The sequence below is a fragment of the Mustela erminea genome, chromosome 9 (assembly GCF_009829155.1).
Source record: "Mustela erminea isolate mMusErm1 chromosome 9, mMusErm1.Pri, whole genome shotgun sequence".
Classification (NCBI taxonomy): Eukaryota; Metazoa; Chordata; class Mammalia; order Carnivora; family Mustelidae; genus Mustela; species Mustela erminea.
This window is the reverse complement of record NC_045622.1, coordinates 65,047,001-65,067,642: the sequence shown is the minus strand read 5'-3', so window position 1 is coordinate 65,067,642 and position 20,642 is coordinate 65,047,001. Positions and strand designations below refer to the sequence as shown.

General features: G+C 39.6%; 2 protein-coding genes and 1 pseudogene across 3 annotated transcripts in view; 2 read left to right on the top strand and 1 right to left on the bottom strand.

Moving 5' to 3' along the window:
- SBF2 (SET binding factor 2) overlaps positions 1-20,642 on the top strand; it is a 476,395-nt gene that overhangs the window by 28,763 nt on the left and 426,990 nt on the right. The window lies entirely within an intron of this gene.
- Positions 16,058-16,419, top strand: LOC116599103 (60S ribosomal protein L37a-like). The gene has a single exon (XM_032358788.1). The coding sequence runs from the start codon at positions 16,074-16,076 to the stop codon at positions 16,350-16,352; it is 279 nt and encodes a 92-aa protein (XP_032214679.1). The 5' UTR covers positions 16,058-16,073; the 3' UTR covers positions 16,353-16,419.
- On the bottom strand, positions 17,765-20,609 carry LOC116599105 (annotated as a pseudogene).

The window sequence follows — 20,642 nt, the reverse complement described above, 5'->3', positions numbered from 1 at the left end:
ATAAATTGATTTGTACAGTCACACTTCAGTAGGTGGTTAAGAAATTCAAACTCAGGTTTTCTGACTCAAGAATTCATGCTCAGGTGTGACCAGCCAGTTACATTACCTCATGCATATCCTCACTGAAAAAGTACAAAACAGAAGAGGACACAATTTGAGAAATTAGAGATGAAATAACAGTAACAATAATAGTAATGGTAGTCTCTGCTTCCTAAGATTGTTGAAGATTAAATGAACTCATAAATAGGGTCTTCTGCCTAGCAGAAAAAGTACCTTAAAGTGGCATTTGTTATTTTTACATTGATGTGTTTTACCTAGATGTATGTAATATTTAGGCGTATTTCACAAAATTTCAGCTGGATATGGTTTTTATTGAGTTCCCTGGATCTTCTCATTTTAATTGTCCTGGGATACGGGTAGTTTAACATTTAAAAAAACAGATACTTGGGGTGCCTGCGTGTCTCCATTGTTAAGCATCTGCCTTCGGCTCAGGTCATGATCCCAGGGTCCTGGGAAGGAGCCCTGCATCGGCTCCCTGCTCAGCCAGAAGCCTACTTCTCCCTCTCCCCCTCCCCCTGCTTGTGTTCCCTCTCTTGCTGTGTCTCTCTCTGTCAAATAAATAAATAAAATCTTAAAAAAAAAGATGCTTTTTGTGCTGATTATTTTGCTGACTTTTGTACTTGACTATAATGCTCTTCTAGAAAGGAACTGTATCCTACTCATTTTTCTTTTTCTTCCTTCCTTCCTTTCTTTTTAAAAATTCCTGGTCCCTAGTAAAATACCTGGCACATAAAAAACACCCTATTAAATATTTGTGAAGTGCATTTTGAATGAACAATTTACTTATGTCAGATGGTAGCCAGGATGCCATCCTTTTCCTCCCCCCACCCCCCGCAACAGGTACTTTCCCTAAAATGAGAACTCCTAGTATAAAGATCAGATCTTTAAACACTAAATCATTTATTCTTGGGGCACTTGGATGGCTCAGTGGGTCAAGCCTCTGCCTTCAGCTTGGGTCATGGTCTCGGGGTCCTGGGATGGAGCTCCATATCAGGCTCTCTGCTCAGTGGGGAGCCTGCCCCCCCCCCCCCGCCTGCCTCTCTGCCTACTTGTGATCTCTCTCTCTCTCAAATAAATAAATAAAATCTTTAAAAGAAAATAAAAAAATCATTTATTCTCATTTTTTTTTCCTGATAAGCTTAGTTTTCCTGAAGTACTTTGATTATTAGGGTTAGAGATGAGGAAGACTGAGTCACTATATAAATTATTGATGGGAGTAGGGGGGAAGATCATGGCTGCTGGCTATTCCTTTCTCATTATAAGTACCCTGGAGCCATGAAGAGGTTAGTATGGCTGTAGAACCATCTTTGAATTTAACTATGTTAAGTGTTAAAGTCTCCAAGCTGTCTGCTATTTCCAAATGTCCCATAGTAGACTTTACCTAAGATGGAAGCACAGTCATATAAACATCTTGAATTATCTTACAGTGTTATTTTTTAATATTAACTTTATAAATCATGAATTTTGGGGTAGTTATCAGGTTGTTGTTTAAGACTTATTTGGGTTTTTTTTCTGAAGTAGTGGTTGAGTTGTATTATTTTTGAATGTTAAATACTTCCTTGGTTTTTAGGGATAATAGATGTTCAAGTATTCCCTTACTTTTCCCATGAGGATTTTTAAATATGTTGAATGTGTTCCAGATATTTTAATTTCAGCCAGGATAAATTTTCCATTTGATATGTCATATTCTTCTTTTTAATATCGTCAATATAGTTTAACAAAATTAAAGCTAAAAATGATACATCAATAGGTGCAAAAAAAAAAAGCATTTGACAAAACTCAACATCCGTTTATGATAAAAACTCTCAACAAAGTGGGTATAGAGAAATTGTACTTCAGTATACTGAAGGCCATATATGACAAACCCAGAGCTAACATGCTCAATGGTGAAACCTTGGGGTGTCTGTCTGGCTCAGTTGGTAGAGCATGTGACTCTTGATCTTGGGGTTGGGAGTTAAAGCCCCATGTTGGGAGTAGAGCTTATATTAGAAAACAAAACAAAGCTGAAAGCTTTTTCTCTAAGATCAGGAACAAGACAAGGATGCCACTTTTATTCAGCATAATATTAGAAGCCCTAGCCATAGCAATAAGGCAAACAAAAGAAATAAAAGGCATTGAAATGAGAAAGTAAGGGGTAAAACTTTCAGTATTTGTAGATAACATGATACTATTCATAGAAAATCCTAAAGTCTCTGTCAGAAATCTGTTAGAACTAATAAATGAATTTAGTAAAGTTGCAGGATGCAAAATCAATATACAGAAGTTTATTGCATTTCCATACACTAATGAACTATCAGAAAGGAAAAAATAAGAAAGCAGTCCCATTTACAATTGCATCAAAAAGAAAGAAATACCTAGGAATAAATTTAACCAAGGAGGTAAAACACCTGTACACTGTAAGCTGTAATACATTCATGAAAGAAAATGAAGACACGGGGCGCCTGGGTGGCTCAGTGGGTTAAAGCCTCTGCCTTCGGCTCAGGTCGTGATCCCGGGGTCCTGGGATCGAGCCCCACATCGGGCTCTCTGCTCAGCAGAGAGCCTGCTTCCTCCTCTCTCTCTGCCTGCCTCTCTGCCAACTTGTGACCTCTGTCTGTCAAATAAATAAATAAATCTTAAAAGAAAAAGAAAAAGAAAAAGAAAATGAAGACACAAATAAATGGAAAGATATTTTGTACTCAGAGTTAATATTGTTAAAACTGTCCATACTACCTAAAACCATCTATAGATTCAGTACAATTTTTAAAAAAGATTTTATTTATTGGACAGAGAGAGAGAGAGAGAGCACGCGCACGATCAAGCACATAAGCAGGGGGAGCAGCAGGCAGAGGGAGAGGGAGAAGCAGGCCCCCATCAGGGTGGGGAGGTTTGATCCCAGGGCTTGATCCCAGGACCCCAGGATCATGACCTGAGTCGAAGATAGAGACTTAACTGACTGAGCCACCCAGGGGCCCCTCAATGACTTTTTATCAATATTTCAGTGGCATTTTTCACAGAACTAGAACAAATAATTCTAAAATTTGTACAGAAGCATAAAAGATGCCAAATAGCCAACACAGTCTTGAGAAAGAATAAAACCAGATGTATCACATTCCTTGATTTCAAACTCTGCTACAAAGCTGTAGTAATCAAACAGTATGGTATTGGCATTGTAAATAGACATGTAGATCATTGGAACAGAACTGAGAGCCCAGAAATGAAACTCACACATAATTGATTTATAACAAGGGAACCAAGAATGCACACACCCTCTTGCCTGTTTTCCCTCTCTTGCTGTGTCTCTCTCTGTCAAATAAATAAATAAAATCCTTAAAAAGAAAGAAAGAAAGAAAGAAGTGCTTGAGAGGATATGGAAAAAAGGGAAGCTTTGTACACTGTTGGTGGGAAACAGTATGGAAATTCCTCAGAAAATTAAGAACAGTCTACCATATAATTCACCTATTACACTTCTGGCTATTTAAGGAATATGAAAACACTAATTCAGAAAGACAAATGCACCCCTGTGTTCATTGCAGCCTTATCTACAGTAGCCAAGATGTGGAAACAACCTAAGTGTCTATCAGTGGATGAATGGATAAAGAAAATGTGGAGTACATAGAATGGAATATTATTCAGCCATAAAAAAGGAAATCTTGCCATTGTGACAAAATGGATGAACCTAAATGAAATAAGTTAGATAGAGAAAGACAAACATAATATGATCTCATTAGTATGTAGAATCTTAGAAAACAGAATGGACAAACAAAGCAATATAGAACCTCCTGGATACAGAGAATAGACTGATGGTTACTAGAGAATAGACTGAGGGAGTTGGGAGGTGCGCAAAATAGATGAAGAGGTCAGTTTTGTGGTGGTGGTTGGTAATTAGATTTTTGGTGGTGATCACTTTGTAGTATATATAGATGTAAAACTGTAGTAAAGTTAGGGTGCCTGGATGGCTTACTTGGTTAGGCATCCAACTCTTGACTTTGGCAGGGATTGTAAACTCAGGGTGTTGAGATTGAGCCCTGTGTTGGGTGTGGAGCTTGCTTGGGATTCCTACTCTCTTTGTCTGCTTCTACCCCACCCTGCCCCTCCCTCTCTGTCAGCCTGCCTGCCTGCCTGCCAGCCTGCCTTCCTCAGAGAGAAAGAATGCAAGCAAGGGGAGTGGCAGGCAGAGGGAGAAGCAGGCTCCCAACTGAGCAAGGAGCCTGATGTGGGACTTGATCCCAGGACTCCAGGATCATGGCTCAAGCTGAAGGCAGATACTTAACCAACTGAGCCACTTAGGCGTCCCTCCCCTCCTTCTCTTAAAAAAAAAAAAAAAATTGTGTGTGTGTTATTTTGTACCCCTGAAACTTACATAGTGTTATATACTAGTGTTACTTCAATTAAAAAAAAAAAAAACTTTTATGAGAAAGAACATGCAGTGTTCTTTGGCCTAACTAATTTCTAGAGATAAGCTAATTTTTAAATTGTGTACTTTAGAAAACCTGAATTCTGTAGAAATTAAATGAATGAATAAAATGAACATTATTTGTTATTTATATAGAGCATGTAACCTGATAAACAGAGGCAGAGATATGTATGCTAAACTTTGCACACATGCCTGCACGTGTGTATATGTACCCTATTAAAGTATGAATCTGTGACATATGTATAAACAAAGTTCATAATTTACTCCATTAGATGTTATTGCATTTCTTAATAGTAATTGACATTTTAGTAGTTTGAATTAATCATAGTTACCATTAGTGTTTCAAGAGTATAAGAATCAATGGATAAAGAAGACGTGATACACACACACACACACACACACACACACACACGTATACAATGGAATATTATGCAGCCATCAGAAAATGAAATCTTGCCATTTGCAATGATGTGGATAGAACTAGAGGGTATTATGCTAAGCAAGGTAAGTCAGCCAGAGAAAGGCAATTATCATATGATCTCACAAATATGAGAGATTTGAGGAATAAGACAGAGGCTTATAGGGGAAGGGAGCGAAAAACGAAACAAGATGAAACCAGAGAGGGAGACAAACCATAAGAGACTCTTAATCTCAGGAAACAAACTGAGGGTTGCTGGATTGGAAGGGGGTGGGAGGGATGGGGTGGCTGCGTGATGGACATTGGGGAGGGTGTGTGCTATGGTGAGTGCTATGAATTGTGTAAGACTGATGAATCCCCCTGAAACAAATAATACATTTTTATGTATTTATTTATTTGACAAGATCACAAGTAGGCAGAGAGGCAGGTGGGTGGGTGGGTCGGGGGAGCAGGCTCCCTGCTAAGCGAGAGCCTGATGCAGGGCTTGATCCCAGGACACTGAGATAATGACCTGAGCTGAAGGCAGAGGCTTAATCCACTGAACCACCCAGGTGCTCCTGAAACAAATAATAATTTATATGTTAATAAGAAAAAAGAGTATAAAGATCATTCTTTTATTCATTCATGCAGGACAGTGGGGGCAGCCCCTCTAAATAGAAGTAATAGTTTCTTTCAGAGTTATGTGATGATAGGTCAGATAAATTAAAAAAAAACTTGTTTGAGTATTTATTTGCTATATCTGATATTTCTAGCTTCATGTCTATTGGGGATAAAAATGTGGAGGGGTATCTTGGTGGCTTAGTTAAGTATCTGACTCTTTTTTTTTTTTTTTTTAAGATTTTATTTATTTATTTGACAGAGAGAAATCACAAGTAGATGGAGAGGCAGGCAGAGAGAGAGAGAGAGGGAAGCAGGCTCCCTGCCGAGCAGAGAGCCCGATGCAGGACTCGATCCCAGGACCCTGAGATCATGACCTGAGCCGAAGGCAGCGGCTTAACCCACTGAGCCACCCAGGCGCCACTAAGTATCTGACTCTTAATTTTGGCTCATTATGATCTCAAGGTTGTGAGATTGAGCCCCATGTGGGGCTCAGTGCTGGGCATGGAGCCTGCTTAAGATTCTTTCTCCCAAGGGAATCCTCCTACACTGTTGGTGGGAATGCAGGCAGTCTAGAACACAGTATGGAGGTTCCTCAAAAGTTGAAAATAGAGCTACCGTATGACCCAGCAATTGCATTCCTGGGTATTTACCCCAAAGATACAAATGTAGTGATCCGAAGGAACACTTGCACCCCAGTGTTTATAGCAGCAGTGTCCACAATAGCCAAGCTATGGGAGAAGCCCAGATATCCATCAACAGATATATGGATAAAGATGTGGTATAGATCTAAAATGGAGTATTACACAGCCATCAAAAATTTAAAATCTTGCAGTGTGGGTGGAGCTAGAAGGTATTATGCTAAGCAAAATAAGTCATTCAGAGAAAGGCAGTTATCATATGATCTCAGTGATATGCAGAATTTAGGAAACAAGGCAGAGGATCATAGGGGAAGAGAGGAAATAATGAAGCAAGATGAAACCATAGAGGGAGACAAAACTCTTAATCATAGGAAACAGGGTTGCTGGGGGTGGGAAGGGGGATGTGGTGGCTGGGTAATGGACATCGGGGAGGGTATATGTGGTGGTGAGTGCTGGGTGTTGTGTAAGACTGATGAATCACAGACCCGTACCCCTGAAACAAATAATACATTATATGTTAATTAAAAAAACAAAATATTACTGTTCAGTGTTACCAAGAAAAAGATTTTCTCCCTCTGTCCCTTCCGCCACCTTCCCCCCTCTGAAAAAAAATCTAGAATCATTAAAATCACTATAAAATATGAATGATATATGTGCTTATTTCCTTTGTCCCTATCTAAATGTTGATTTTTTAAAAAAAGATTTTATGTATTTATTTGACAGAGATCACAAGTAGGCAGAGAGGCAGGCAGAGAGGGAGAGGGGAAGCAGGCTCCCTGCTGAGCAGAGAGCCTGCTGCAGGGGTGGGGGTGGGGGTCTGGGGGGGCTCGATCCCAGGAGCCAGAGATCAGGACCTGAGCTGAAGGCAGAGGCTTAACGCACTGAGCCACCCAGGTGCTCCTGAAACAAATAATACATTTATATGTTAATAAGAAAAAAGAGTATAAAAATCATTCTTTTATTCATTCATGCAGGACAGTGAGGGCAGCCCCTCTAAATAGAAATAAATAATAATTTCTTTCAGAGTTACGTGATGATAGGTCAGATAAATTTAAAAAAACATTCTTTTGACCTTTTTCCTTTTGATGTAAAATTTATGTATAATGAGATACACATCTTAAAGTTTACATTTTTAGAAATTTTATACACTGTATAACCCAATTCCTTATCAAGATACAGTATAGTACCATTTTCTTAAAGTTTTCCTTTATGCCTGTTTCCAGTCCATTCTTGCCTCTGTCCTCCCAGGGGCTGTCACTGTCACTCTTTTTTCCCCCTGAATAATCAATTTATCAATAAGTTATTATTATTAAATAATAATATTTATTATATTATTATAATAAATTATAATATAATAAATCAATATAATAAAACATTATAATATATAATAATACAATAAATTAATATAATAAATTATATTAATAACATTTAATAATAATAATAATAATAATAATAATAATAATAATAATAATTTACACCCACCAGGATGCCTGGGTGGCTCAGGCGTTAAGCGGCTGCCTTTGACTCAGGTCATGATCCTAGCGTCCTGGGATCGAGTCCCGCAGCGGGCTCCTTGCTCAGCAGGGAGCCTGCTTCTCCCTCTGCCTCTGCCTTCCACTCTGTCTGCCTGTGCTCACTCTCTCTGACAAATAAATAAATAAAATCTTTAAAAACAAAAAAGCAAACATATTTACCATTCTCAGAAATTTTAGTTCCTTATTTTAACCAAGTGTTTTTGTTCTATATACAGTTCATCAGTGTTGGTGGTTAGCTTTATTTTTCTCAAGTCTTTCAAAGGATGTGGTAAAATAAACTTAACCAGTATAACTTTATTTTTTGCTCACTATAGCTATTACTTCCTTATGTAGTTGGTCTCCAGGAGTATTATTTTTAAAAAATCCATTACATTTGGTTAAAAATCATGACAGGTTTGACTTTTATGTTACCTAGGTTAATACATTGGGAAAAATATTAAACAGTTACGCTAAAATTATTTTGATCCCTTACTGTCACTCTTTTTATTTTTTTTCCATCATGGATTAATTTTGTCCATTCCAGAACTTCATATAAGTGGAATCATATAGCATATACTCTTTTATGTAATTCTTTCACTCAGTATGTTTTTGAGATGTATCCAACTTGTTATTTCTATAATAAGTTTCTTCTATTTTTTTTTTAAAGATTTTTTATTTATTTGACAGAGAGAGATCACAAGTAGGCAGAGAGGCAGGCAGAGAGAGAGAGAGGAGGAAGCAGGCTCCCCGCTGAGCAGAGAGTTAGATGCGGGGCTCAATTCCAGGACCCGGAGATCACGACCCGAGCCGAAGGCAGCGGCTCAACCCACTGAGCCACCCAGGCGCAGTTTCTTCTATTTTTTGCCGTAATATACAACAGTTTAACCCTTTTGTTGATGGATACTTGTACTATTTCCAGTTCTTGGTTATAATGAATAAAACTGCTATGAATATTCTTGAGTCCTTTGTGAAAATACATTTTCGTTTCTCTTTGGTAGTAAGTATTTAGCAGTTGAATTCCAAGTCATAGGTGGGTATATGCTTAATCTTATAAGAAACTGCCACATCTTTTCCCAAAAGAATTGTAGCATTTTACTCCCCTACCAACACTGTATGAGAATTGCAGTGATTCTGCAATCTCATCAGTATTTGTAATTGTCAGTCTTTTTAGTTTTGCCATTCTGTGATATGTGTTTTTTCTTTTTTTGAAGTTTTATTTACTTGTCAGAGGGAGAGCCCAAGGAGGAGAGGGGCAGACAGAGGGAGAAGCAGGCTCTCTGCTGAGTGGGGAGCCTGATGTGGGGCTTGATCTTGTGACCCTGGGATCAGAACTGGAGCTGAAGGCAAGACACTTAACTGACTGAGCCACCCAGGTGTCCCTGTAATATGTGTTCTAATATATCACTGTGGTTTTAATTTCTAGATTTCTCCAGTGATAGGATAACATTGGTTATTCTTGTGCTTATTGGTAAAGTGTTTGTTCAAATCATTTACCCATGTGAACATTGGATTGTCATTTTGTTATTGACTTGTTACTTTATATGTGGTGGTACTCTAATATTAGTTTTTTCTTCCCGTACCAGAGTGTACCCTTAGTGGACACAGATTCAATTACCTGTAAAAGATTATTAGTCTTATTAAAATAAAAATAATGTAGACTTTTAATGTTATTAACATATTGTGGGTAGTGAGGGTAAATTATGAAAGAAATTGAAATATTTTGATTTGATTATTATTTTAAAAAGATTATTTATGGGGCGCCTGGGTGGCTCAGTGGGTTAAGCCTCTGCCTTCGGCTCGGGTCATGATCTCAGGGTCCTGGGATCGAGCCCCGCATCTGGCTCTCTGCTCAGCGGGGAGACTGCTTCCCCCTCCCCCTCTGCCTGCTTGTGATCTCTCTGTCAAATAAATAAAATCTTAAAAAAAAAAAAAAAAGATTATTTATTTATTTATTTATTTTTAAAGTGTTTTTTAAAAATGTATTTGACAGAGAGAGACACAGCGAGAGAGGGAACACAACCAAGGGGAGTGGGAGAGGGAGAAGCCTAAGGCTTCCTGCTGACCAGGGAGCCTGAAGCAGGGCTCACTCCCAGGGCTCTGCGATCACAACCAGAGCCAAAGGCAGATGCTTAAAGACTGAGGCACCCAGGTGCCCCTTGATGTGATTTTTAAATTGATCTAACTAATTTCTTTGCTATGAAACTTGAGAACCCAAACTATCCAAATCAGAGGAGAATGATACAGATATATCTTAAAATAAGTATGAACTGGGGTGCCTAGGTGGCACAGTGAAGTGTCTGCCTTTTGGTTTCTGCTTAGGTTTTGATCTCAGGGTTGTGAGATTTCCTATCACATCGGGCCCCTGTGCTCAGTGCAGAGTCTGCTTAATAAGATTTTCTCTCTCTTTCAGATGAATAACAATTTATTTAAATCTTTAAAAAAAACAACAACTATGAGTTATTCTTAGGAAGTAAATAACTATTTGAATATATGAAGTTTATCTAATATGGTCCAGGCATTATTGGGGTTAAAAACACAGTGAATGGTAATGAGATCACTTGTTTTTGGATTTGAAGTTGCTTGTTATTAAAAGTCCTCAGTAGAAGATACTATGTATTTGTTCTCTTTGTATTTCTTGTTGTTTTAGTAGGTCTACAAATTGATTCCAGTTATAATAATCTTAGAATAAAAAAAACTTACTATTTTATAAAATGGATTTATTTTGTTGTCCTTTAAAAGTTGTTATGTTTTGGACTCTTAAAATGTTGATGGTTTAGATAAGGTATATCTGGTATTGATAAAACATTTTTACCCTGTTGTGGAAAAATCATTTCATTAGGATCAGAGATATTTTCTGAGTATTTGATATTATTATTTCTGCAAATTGTACAAAGGGTGAGAAATTCTCTGCAGTTAAGGCATTGTGGCTACAGTGTACTTGTAAATTTTTTTTTAATTTATTTTAGTTATTTATTTTTGTACTAGTAATTTTCTAAAAAACAATATTTATCAGATTTTTACATCCAGAAGTAAGATTTTCTTTTCTTCTTTCTCAGTTATGGTCTAAAGATAAGATTTTTTTTTCCTTTTTTTAAAAAATTTTAAGTAATCTCTACACCCAGTGTGTGGCTTGAACTCACAACCAGATGAAGAGCTGCACCTTCTTCTCACTGAGCCAGCCAGGCACCCTTAAGGACAGCATATTTTGAGTGAGAGGAAAAGAAGTACATGCAAATTAATTGTAATAGTTAACATTTATTCAGTGCTTGCTAGATATACAAACACATTACAAACATCTCATTTAATCATAGTTTACTGATGTGGAGATACTCCAATTATTTTCATTTTACAGATGGAAATTAGAGGCTTTAGGTAACTTGTCTAGAGTTTTGCATCTTATAGTACAGGACCTGGGATTCAATCCCAAGCATTTTTTTTTTTTTAAAGATTTTACTTATTTATTGACAGAGAGAAATCATAAGTAGGCAGAGCAGCAGGCAGAGAGAGAGGAGGAAGCAGGTTCCCTGCTGAGCAGAGAGCTTGATGTGGGGTTCGATCCCACACCACAGGACTCTGGGATCATGACCTGAGCGGAAGGCAGATGCTTAACGACTGAGCCACCCAGGTGCCCCTGTATTCTTTTTTTTTTTTTTTTTTTTTTGAGATTTTATTTGTTTATTTGACAGACAGAGATCACAAATAGGCAGAGAGGCAGGCAGAGAGAGAGGAGGAAGCAGGCCTCCGGCTGAGCAGAGAGCCCGATGCGGGGCTCCATCCCAGGACCTGGGATCATGACCCGAGCCGAAGGCAGAGGCTTTAACCCACTGAGCCACTCAGGTGCCCCGCCCCTGTATTCTTTTAACATCTGAGCTGTGTAGCTTCATTTTAGTGAAATGAATTAGATTTTCCTTTTTTGAAATTAAATGAGTTTGGTCCCAAGGAAAAGAGGGACGTTATTACAAGAGGTACAGAAAAGATGGAGAAATCCAAGGACTTGGTTCATAGGAGCTAGCACTAGCTCCCAAATGCAGGTGCATAGCCTGTCTGTTGCTTATCTCTGCAGGTCTTCTCTGTTCAACTCCCCCACCCCCCCTTTTTTTTTTCCTGAAGATTTTATTTATTTATTTGACAGAGAGAGCACAAGTAGGCAGAGTGATAGGCAGAGGGAAAGAGAGAAGCAGGCTCTCCACTGAGCAGGGAGCCCTATGGGGAACTCGATCCTAGGAGCCTGGGATCATGACCTGAGCCGAAGGCAGTTCCTTAACCCACTGAACCACGTAGGTGCCCCCAAGTCCCCCTTTCTTCCTGTTCGCCGATTTCTTTGTTCTCTAGGGTTTCCTGTTTCTGTTTCTTTTTTTTTTTTTAAGATTTTATTTATTTATTTGACAGACAGATTACAAGTAGGTAGAGAAGCAGGCAGAGAGAGAGAGAGGGAAGCAGGCCCCCTGCTGAGCAGAGAGCCCAATGTGGGACTCGATCCCAGGACCCTGAGATGATGACCTGAGCCGAAGTCAGCGGCTTAACCCACTGAGCCGCCCAGGTGCCCTAGGGTTTCCTGTTTCATTGTGACGTCCACGAGCTGTTCCACTGCCCCTGTATGGCTCTGCTGGCCCCTCTGCTCTCTTCCATTTCTTGGGATAAATCATCTTGCCTTTTCTCACCTTTTTGAGGTAGACCACATAAGTGAATGGATTGCCCTTTGAGTACTTTTTGAACAGCGGGAAAGCGACTTTATCCAAAACATGGCCATTGGCCCTCAGTGTGGCCATGACATTTTCACCAGAAGTGGGGTATGAGTCAGCAGGTGTCATAAGACTTACTTGACTAGTTTAGGTGAGTTATCAAAAAAAAAAAAAAAAAAGGTCATGTGAATTTTTTACCAGACAAATATTTTCTAAGGTGTGCTCCACAAAACAGTTTTAGGCAATGGCCTGTGAAGAGTAGTAACTTCGGTGAAATATGTATGGAAAATTCTGTCTAATGTGTTTACTTCTTGGAGATTTATAGTGTGGTTTTGAGAATCCCTGCAATATGAAAGTTTGATGAGCTCTTTTTAGAATAACATTTCCCACACTTATTTGATTACAGAACTCCTAATATATAATAGATAATATCTCACTGAGCAGTTTTTTGGGAAGTATTGCCTTAGAGTAAGGTAGGAATTTTCTTTCTTTCTTTTTTTGGTTAGTGTTACAGAATGCTCTTGGTAATTCTATTTAGCGGTCATTGACAGAAGACCAATGATTGTTGAAAATACGGGCTTTGGCCTACATGGATAGGATTTTAATTTCAGCACTACTATTTATCATATGTGATTTTACATAAGAACTTAATCTTGGGACACCTGGGTGATACGTATGTAGGTCAGTGGATTAGTTGGTTAAGTCTCTGACTGGCTCAAGTTATGATTTCAGGGTCTTGGGATCACCGCCCCATGTCAGGCTCCACATTCACCTGGGAGTCTGCTTCTCCCTTTCTTTCTGCCCCTCCCCCTGCTCATGCTCTCTCTGTCTCTCAAATAAATAAATACAATCTTAAAAAAAACAACAACAGGGCGCCTGGGTGGCTCAGTGGGTTAAAGCCTCTGCCTTCGGCTCAGGTCATGATCCCAGGATCCTGAGATCGAGCCCCACATCGGGCTCTCTGCTCAGCTGAGAGCCTGCTTCCTCCTCTCTCTCTGCCTACTTGTGATCTCTGTCAAATAAATAAACAAAATCTTTGAAAAAAAACAACAACAACAACAACAAAACTTAATCTTTACAGGTCTCAGTTTGCTAATCTGTGATATTTCCTTTTGGGTGCTTAGTCCAGTATCTGACACAGTAACTACTTAGTAAGTTGCAACCTGTAAAACTACCTATGTTTCTATTAGAAGATGTTTGGGTGTACCAGTTAGGGCAATCATTTTTCTATAATAGGAAATTATCTTATACATGAATAATTTTATCTAGCATAATTCATGTGTTAGACTTAATATTAGTACAAATATGGAATTAATGTGGGTTCAAAGGAGAATCTCAATTCAGAGAAAAGGTATCAATATTTTGATTATTATCAAAATAATATATATTACATTGTTATACACATAATATACATATATGTATATAATATACATATCACACACATACATATGTGCATGTATACACATATATGTATGTACACGCACATATACATATAATAATATACATATTACACAAGTATAATATATTAAATATATATTAAAATAATTTGATTATTATCAAAGAGGCTGTTAACTCTTCTGCACTCAGGAGTAGAAAACACTGGGGTGGCTGAAGGTGGGTGACGTTACCATTTGAGATCTGTGTAGGAGTATGTGTCTAGGGGGTGACAATATGGTGAGAGACCATGCTCTGGAGAGGGTGGCTAGATTTTTAAGTCTGAATTTACCTAAAGAGGTTTTGCTTTATAAATCAAATGTATATCAATACACATAATGCTCAAAGTGTGAGAGAAAGCTGCAGCCTGTTTCTGAAAACAACAAGAACAACAAAAAAGGGCTTGCATCAGTTGTTACATTTTGTATCATAAGTCCTTTCTACTCTACCACAATTAATCATACCACGGATTGGCATCAGAGATATATATGTAGGCCATTAGCTTATAAATGAGGCTGACCTAAGAACTGTACAGTAGTTCTGTCTTACAGAATGGTGAATTCCCTCAATGTAATCCTTTCCCTTCGGAAATTTGAATATGAACCAGAGAAAACAGCAGAAGCTCAGGACAATAGAAACCATGCAGTAGAAAGAGTAGTCCTAGTGGAGAATAAAACATAGCCACTGTATAGTAGAGGCAGAATCAGGAAACAATTATGACAATGTTTAGAGTTCTTACTGGATACCAGTGGTTTCTTTTCTTACTTACTTTTTTTTTTTTTTTTTTTTAAGATTTTATTTATTTGAGAGGGAGCAAGCAAAGAGCACAAGCAGGGGGAGTAGCAGAGGGAGGGACCCAGGACCCTGAGATCATGACCCAAGCAGAAGGTAGACACTTAACTGACTGAGCCACCCAGGCACCCCTGGATACCAGTTTTATTTTATTCTGATTAGTGTTCCAGTTTTCACTGAGGCCTAATTGTGGAGTCTTTTGAGCTTCTATACTATCCCACATATTCTTGCACTAAACTATGGTTGTGAAGTAATTTAAATGAATCTGCATATAGTTCTAGCAATTGAAAAGAGCCCAAGTGGCTTAATACTACCACCTCTACATCCTTTAAGTAAAGCTTAATAATTCACTTAGTTGATGTAAATGGGATTAATTGATTAGCTGGGTGGGAAGAACAGGGACTTTGCTTGTGGCATTATTCACCAGAGAATTTTTTTTTTTTTTAAAGATTTTATTTATTTATTTGACAGGCAGAGATCACAAGTAGGCAGAGAGGCAGGCAGAGAGAGAGAGAGAGAGAGAGGGAAGCAGGCTCCCTGCGGAGCAGAGAGCCGGATGCGGGGCTCGATCCCAGGACCCTGAGATCATGACCCGAGCCGAAGGCAGCAGCCCAAACCACTGAGCCACCCAGGCGCCCCTTCACCAGAGAATTTAATAGAGGTTGTGCATCCCTTATTTGACATAGTTTCCCTAGTATTAAAGTGAAGAGACCCAGGTTTATGGCTCTGTTACCTATTAGTTATGTATGATCTTAGATAATTCTCTTAATTTCATGGGCCAGTTTTCTTTCTGTAATTTGAATTAGTCAAACTGGTTCTCCCCTACCCCAGGAAAACCAGCTTTTTTTCTTTTCTTTTTTTTAAAAAGATTTTATTTATTTATTTGACAGAGAGAGACACAGCAAGAGAGGGAACACAGCAGGGGAGTGGGAGAGGAGAAACAGGCTTTCTGCTGAGCAAGGAGCCTGATGTGGGCCTCGATCCTAGGACCCTGGGATCATGACCTGAGCTGAAGGCAAATGTTTAACTACTGAGCCACCCAGGTGCCCAGAAAAGCAGCTTTTTAACAAAATTGTTCATTGTTCACAGCATTTAGAAATGGTTACAGATAGCAATAAAATTGGAAAATGAGAGGAAATAATAACAATCTAACTAAACATTAAAATATTGATGCAGCTTAACTAGGAAAGTCTAATATTATTCAGCATTATTCTCTTTTGTTTATGAAAAAGGAGTGTGGGATAATATATTTTCATAGATGTGACATTAACTTGTCTGCTTTTGCTATAGCGTGTTTGTTTTTTCTCTCTTTTATTTATATTTCAAATATTTATAACCATTTCCTCTAAAGAATTTGACAAACAAGTAGATTTGTATTTTTATGCGGTGCTTTTCTAGACTTTTCATCCAGAGTCAACCTGATAAGGGGGCAAAAGACCAAATGTGCTTTTTTGGTAGTTATTGGAGAATCTTGATCTATGAATTATCTTAAAAGTATTGATAAACTCCTCTCAGGGCTCAGACCTGGTTTGAGTTGACATGGCTAAACGCACCAAGAAGGTCGGAATCGTGGGCAAATATGGGACCCGTTATGGTGCCTCCCTCAGGAAGATGGTGAAGAAGATTGAGATAAGCCAGCACGCCAAGTACACTTGCTCCTTCTGTGGCAAAACCAAGATGAAAAGACGAGCTGTGGGGATCTGGCATTGTGGCTCCTGCATGAAAATCGTTGCTGGTGGCGCCTGGACCTACAACACCACTTCTGCTGTCACAGTAAAGTCTGCCATCAGAAGACTGAAGGAGTTGAAAGACCAGTAGAAGCGCCGCCGTTTGAAACATTGCTAGCCTATAATAAATGGGTTAATTTATGTAACAACAACAAAAAAAGTATTGATAAACTAAATTATACTATGATTCACTATTAGTAATATCTTAGATCAATAGTAATTCTTACCTCTTGTGAGAAAAGTGCTCTTTAGCAAAATCAATTGCAGACTGTCCCCGAAGTAATCACTGTGCTCTTAATATTGATAGATTAATATTTAAGTATTGGTAGATTCTGTGATTTAGAGATTTGTTATAACTTTTTGTTTCTCAATAGAATCAGGAACACGGGGTGCCTGGGTGGCTCAGTGGGTTAAGCCTCTGCCTTCGGCCCAGGTCATCTCAGGGTCCTGGGATCAAGGCCCGCACAGCAGGGAGTCTGCTTCCTCCTCTCTGCCTGCCTCTCTGCCTGCTTGTGATCTCTGTCTGTCAAATAAATAAATAAAATCTTAAAAAAAAAAAAAAAAGAATCAGGAACACAGTCAGAAACAAAAAGAAGCTTTATTTCTTTTTTAAGTTTTTTTTAAAAAAAGATTTTATTTATTGATTTGACAGAGAAAGAGAGAGAGAGAGAGCAGGGACACAAGCAGGGGGAGTGGGAGAGGGAAAGCAGGCTTCCTGCTGAGCAGGGAGCCTGATGTGGGGCTCCATCCCAGGACCCTGGGATCATGACCTGAGCGGAAGGCAGATTCTTAATGACTGAGCCACTGAGGCGCCCCAAACAGAAGCTTTAAAAAAAGAAAAAAAATTTTTTTTTTGACAATTTACCTTCTTTATTCCTCTGTGTATAATTACTTTGTAGAATCAGAAAACATCTATTGCTGAGGTGTGTATAATCCAGTCTATATGGCAGGTCTCCATACCTAAATGTAAAGGTATAGTCTGGATTCCTGTTAAAAAGTGAGAAGTTGGGACACCTGGGTGGTTCAGTTGGTTAAGTGAATCCCTTGGGCTCAGGTCATGATCCCAAGGTCCTGGGATCAAGTCCCACATTGGGCTCCCATCTCAGCGGGATCCTGCTTCTACCTCTGCCTGCTGCTCCCTCTGCTTGTGCTTGCTTGCTCTTTCTCTCTCTGATAAATAAATAAATAAAATCTTTTAAAAAAGTGAGAAATTTGGGGTGCCTGGGTGGCTCGGTAAGTTAAGCATCTGCCTCCAGCTCAGGTCATGATCCTGGCATGCTGGGGTGGAGTTCCCTGCTCAGCGAGGAGCCTGCTTCTCCCTCTGTCTGCTACTCCCCCTGCTTGTGCACGCTCTCTCTCTCTCTCTCTCTGTGTCAAATAAATAATTAAAATCTTAAAAAAAAAAAAGAAAGAAAGAAACGGGAAGTTCTTAGGCATGGCAAGGATCTGAGGAATCACTGACTTACCCCAAGACAAAATGGAATTGAGACCTGTTTGGAATCATCAACTGTGGTCTGACATAGATGTCTCTTAACATCATGTCACTTTAATTCATTTCAGTTTCAAAGGTTTCTGCCAAGGAAATTCTGGAATCTGGAGTTTTCTTTGAGGTTTCCAGTAGTGCAAACCCCGTTTCCTCTGCAATCTGTTTTCCTACTACAAATTTTCTGAAATCCTTTGGAAGTGAAGTAGCTTTTTTGGTGTTTTCAGTGATGCACATCAAATTCATAACATTTTATTTTATTTTTTTTTAAAGATTTTATTTATTTATTTGACAGAGAGAGATCACAAATAGGCAGAGAGGCAGGCAGAGAGAGAGAGGAGGAAGCAGGCTCCCCGCTGAGCAGAGAGCCCGATGTGGGACTCGATCCCAGGACCCTGAGATCATGACCCGAGCCGAAGGCAGCGGCTCAACCCACTGAGCCACCCAGGCGCCCCATAACATTTTAATTTGTCTTTAATGTCTGCTGCAGTGTAAGCTTCAGAATCACCAATGTACATTTCACTGTAATAACCAAGCACTGCAACAGAAAATATTGTTTGAAACTAAGGGCTTTGTGGTTATAACAGCATTTTCAAATTTGCCCGTCAGACTGTGGATATATCCCATTGCAGAGTAATTGGATGAGTTCTGAAGAATTAACACCAGTGTCTGATGGTGATAATCCAGTGCCTTGGCATAATTTAAAAAAAAAATTTATTTATTTATTTGACACAGGGAGACACAGCGAGAGAGGGAACATAAGCAGGGGGAGCAGGAGAGGGAGAAGCAGACTCCCTGCTGAGCAGGGAGCCCAGTGCGGGGCTCGATCCTAGGACCCCAGGATCATGACCCGAGCTGAAGGCAGACGCTTAATGACTGAGCCACCCAGGCGCCCCCTTGGCATACTTTTTAAAACTTCTTGTGGACATGTCCCAAGTTGTTCAACAAAGGTTTCCATTTGTCATCTGTTACCTTGTTCCCAGTTGCTTTAATTTTTTCCAGAGCATCAAGAAACCTTTGTTCTGTTTTCCATTCTCCATTCTGAAATGCAAGCATACCAACCTTGTGCATAACAAAAGGATATTCTAGTGCAATGCTTAATTTGTGCAAAATTTAGCACTTGGCCAAAGAATCTTTCAGCCAATTTTGAGTTACTGGTCAATCCCATATTATAATCCAGTGTAGAGCATTGGCAAATGACCCTTTCATCACCTCCACTCCTATGAAGTAAGCAACCATGGCCTGGTCATGCTCACTCTCAGCTGCACACAAGTGCCTGTATGCTACCCACACTGGCCTGTACATCTTCTCAACTGTTGTTATTTCGCTGAGATACCTTCTGGCAAGTTCATATTTATGACCAAGCATGAGATAATAGCATCCCACTGCAAAACAAGACACAGGATTGAACACCAATTAATGAGAAAGACAAAAGTTCATTTGCTTTATTCAGTTCTACAAGTGTCCCTTGTAAGTTCAGGTAAATAGTTTGCATGGAAAGAATCTTTCACCATTACTACAGAAGTAAGCTTGTAGCACTATTCATTCATTCATTCATTTATTCATCCATCCATCCAACCATTGAGCATGCTGACCGTGTGGTGCGTGGGGGAGGGGGGAAGAGGGAGAGATACAATCTTAAACAGGTTCCTTGTCATGGGGGAGCCCTGCGTGGGGCTCCATCTCACAACACTGAGATCATGACCTAAATGGAAATCAAGTCAGATGTTTAACCGACTGAGCCACCCAGGTGTCCAGTTCGTAGCACATTAAAAAAAAATTTTTTTTTTAAGATTTTATTTGTTTAGGGCGCGTGGGTGGCTCAGTGGGTTAATCCGCTGCCTTCGGCTCAGGTCGTGATCCCAGGGTGCTGGGATCGAGTCCAGCATTGGGTTCTCTGCTTCAGCGGGGAGCCTGCTTCCCCCCACCCTGCCTGCCTCTCTGCCTACTGGTGCTCTCTGTCTGTCAAATAAATAAATAAATTGTAAAAAAAGATTATATTTGTTTATTTGACAGAGATCACAAGCAGGCAGAGAGGCAGGTGGGGGGTGGGGAGGGGAAGCAGGCTCCCCGCCAAGCAGAGAGCCCAATGTGGGGCTCGATCCCAGGACCCTGGGATCATGACCCGAGCCGAAGGCAGAGGCTTTAACCCACTGAGCCACCCAGGTGCCCCTGTAGCACATTTAAAAAAGCACAATTATAATAATGTCTTTTAGCTAAAGACACTGTCACATCCACATTCTCTTGCAAACCATCTACATAACCAGGGAGTACAGTTTCACTAGGATTATTATACTTAAAATGTGTTCTCAAATAGGAAGCATAGCAATTCTTGTTCTTCAGTTCAGAGCAATGTTAAGAGGTAGTGACTCAGGCAGTTAATTTTTTCCTTAGGCTGTCAACATGTAGTGTGACAATAGAAGAACAAATGCTTCAAAACAGTAGGCATGGAGTTTCAAAATGTCTTTGTAAGTATAGGTTGCTAGGGCAGGGTTATCCAGGGCATCTGAGATTTTCCCTGTTAGAGACAAATGGAACTTATTCGAGGACTATGGCATTTTCCAGTCATTGGAGGGGTCTTTACAGCCACTTTTATCAGGTATTTCTCAGATAACCTTTAGTTGATTGGCTTCTCCTTATCAAGAATATCAAGAGCCTGCTGATACGGTTTGTCTGGTTTTGTGACAGAAGTATATGAGCTGCTCTGTGATACTGCGCTGTCAGATAAAGACATAGACAACCAATATATGTCTTGGAGTTCCTTGTGAGGGAGTGAAGCCTCTTTTTTGCACAGAATAGAGCACCTTGATACTGTGGCTGGTCCACCTACTGGCCAGTACACTTCCGCAGCCGCTACAGATTCATGGCTGCACAGCTGTGGCGTCCAGCTAAGCACAT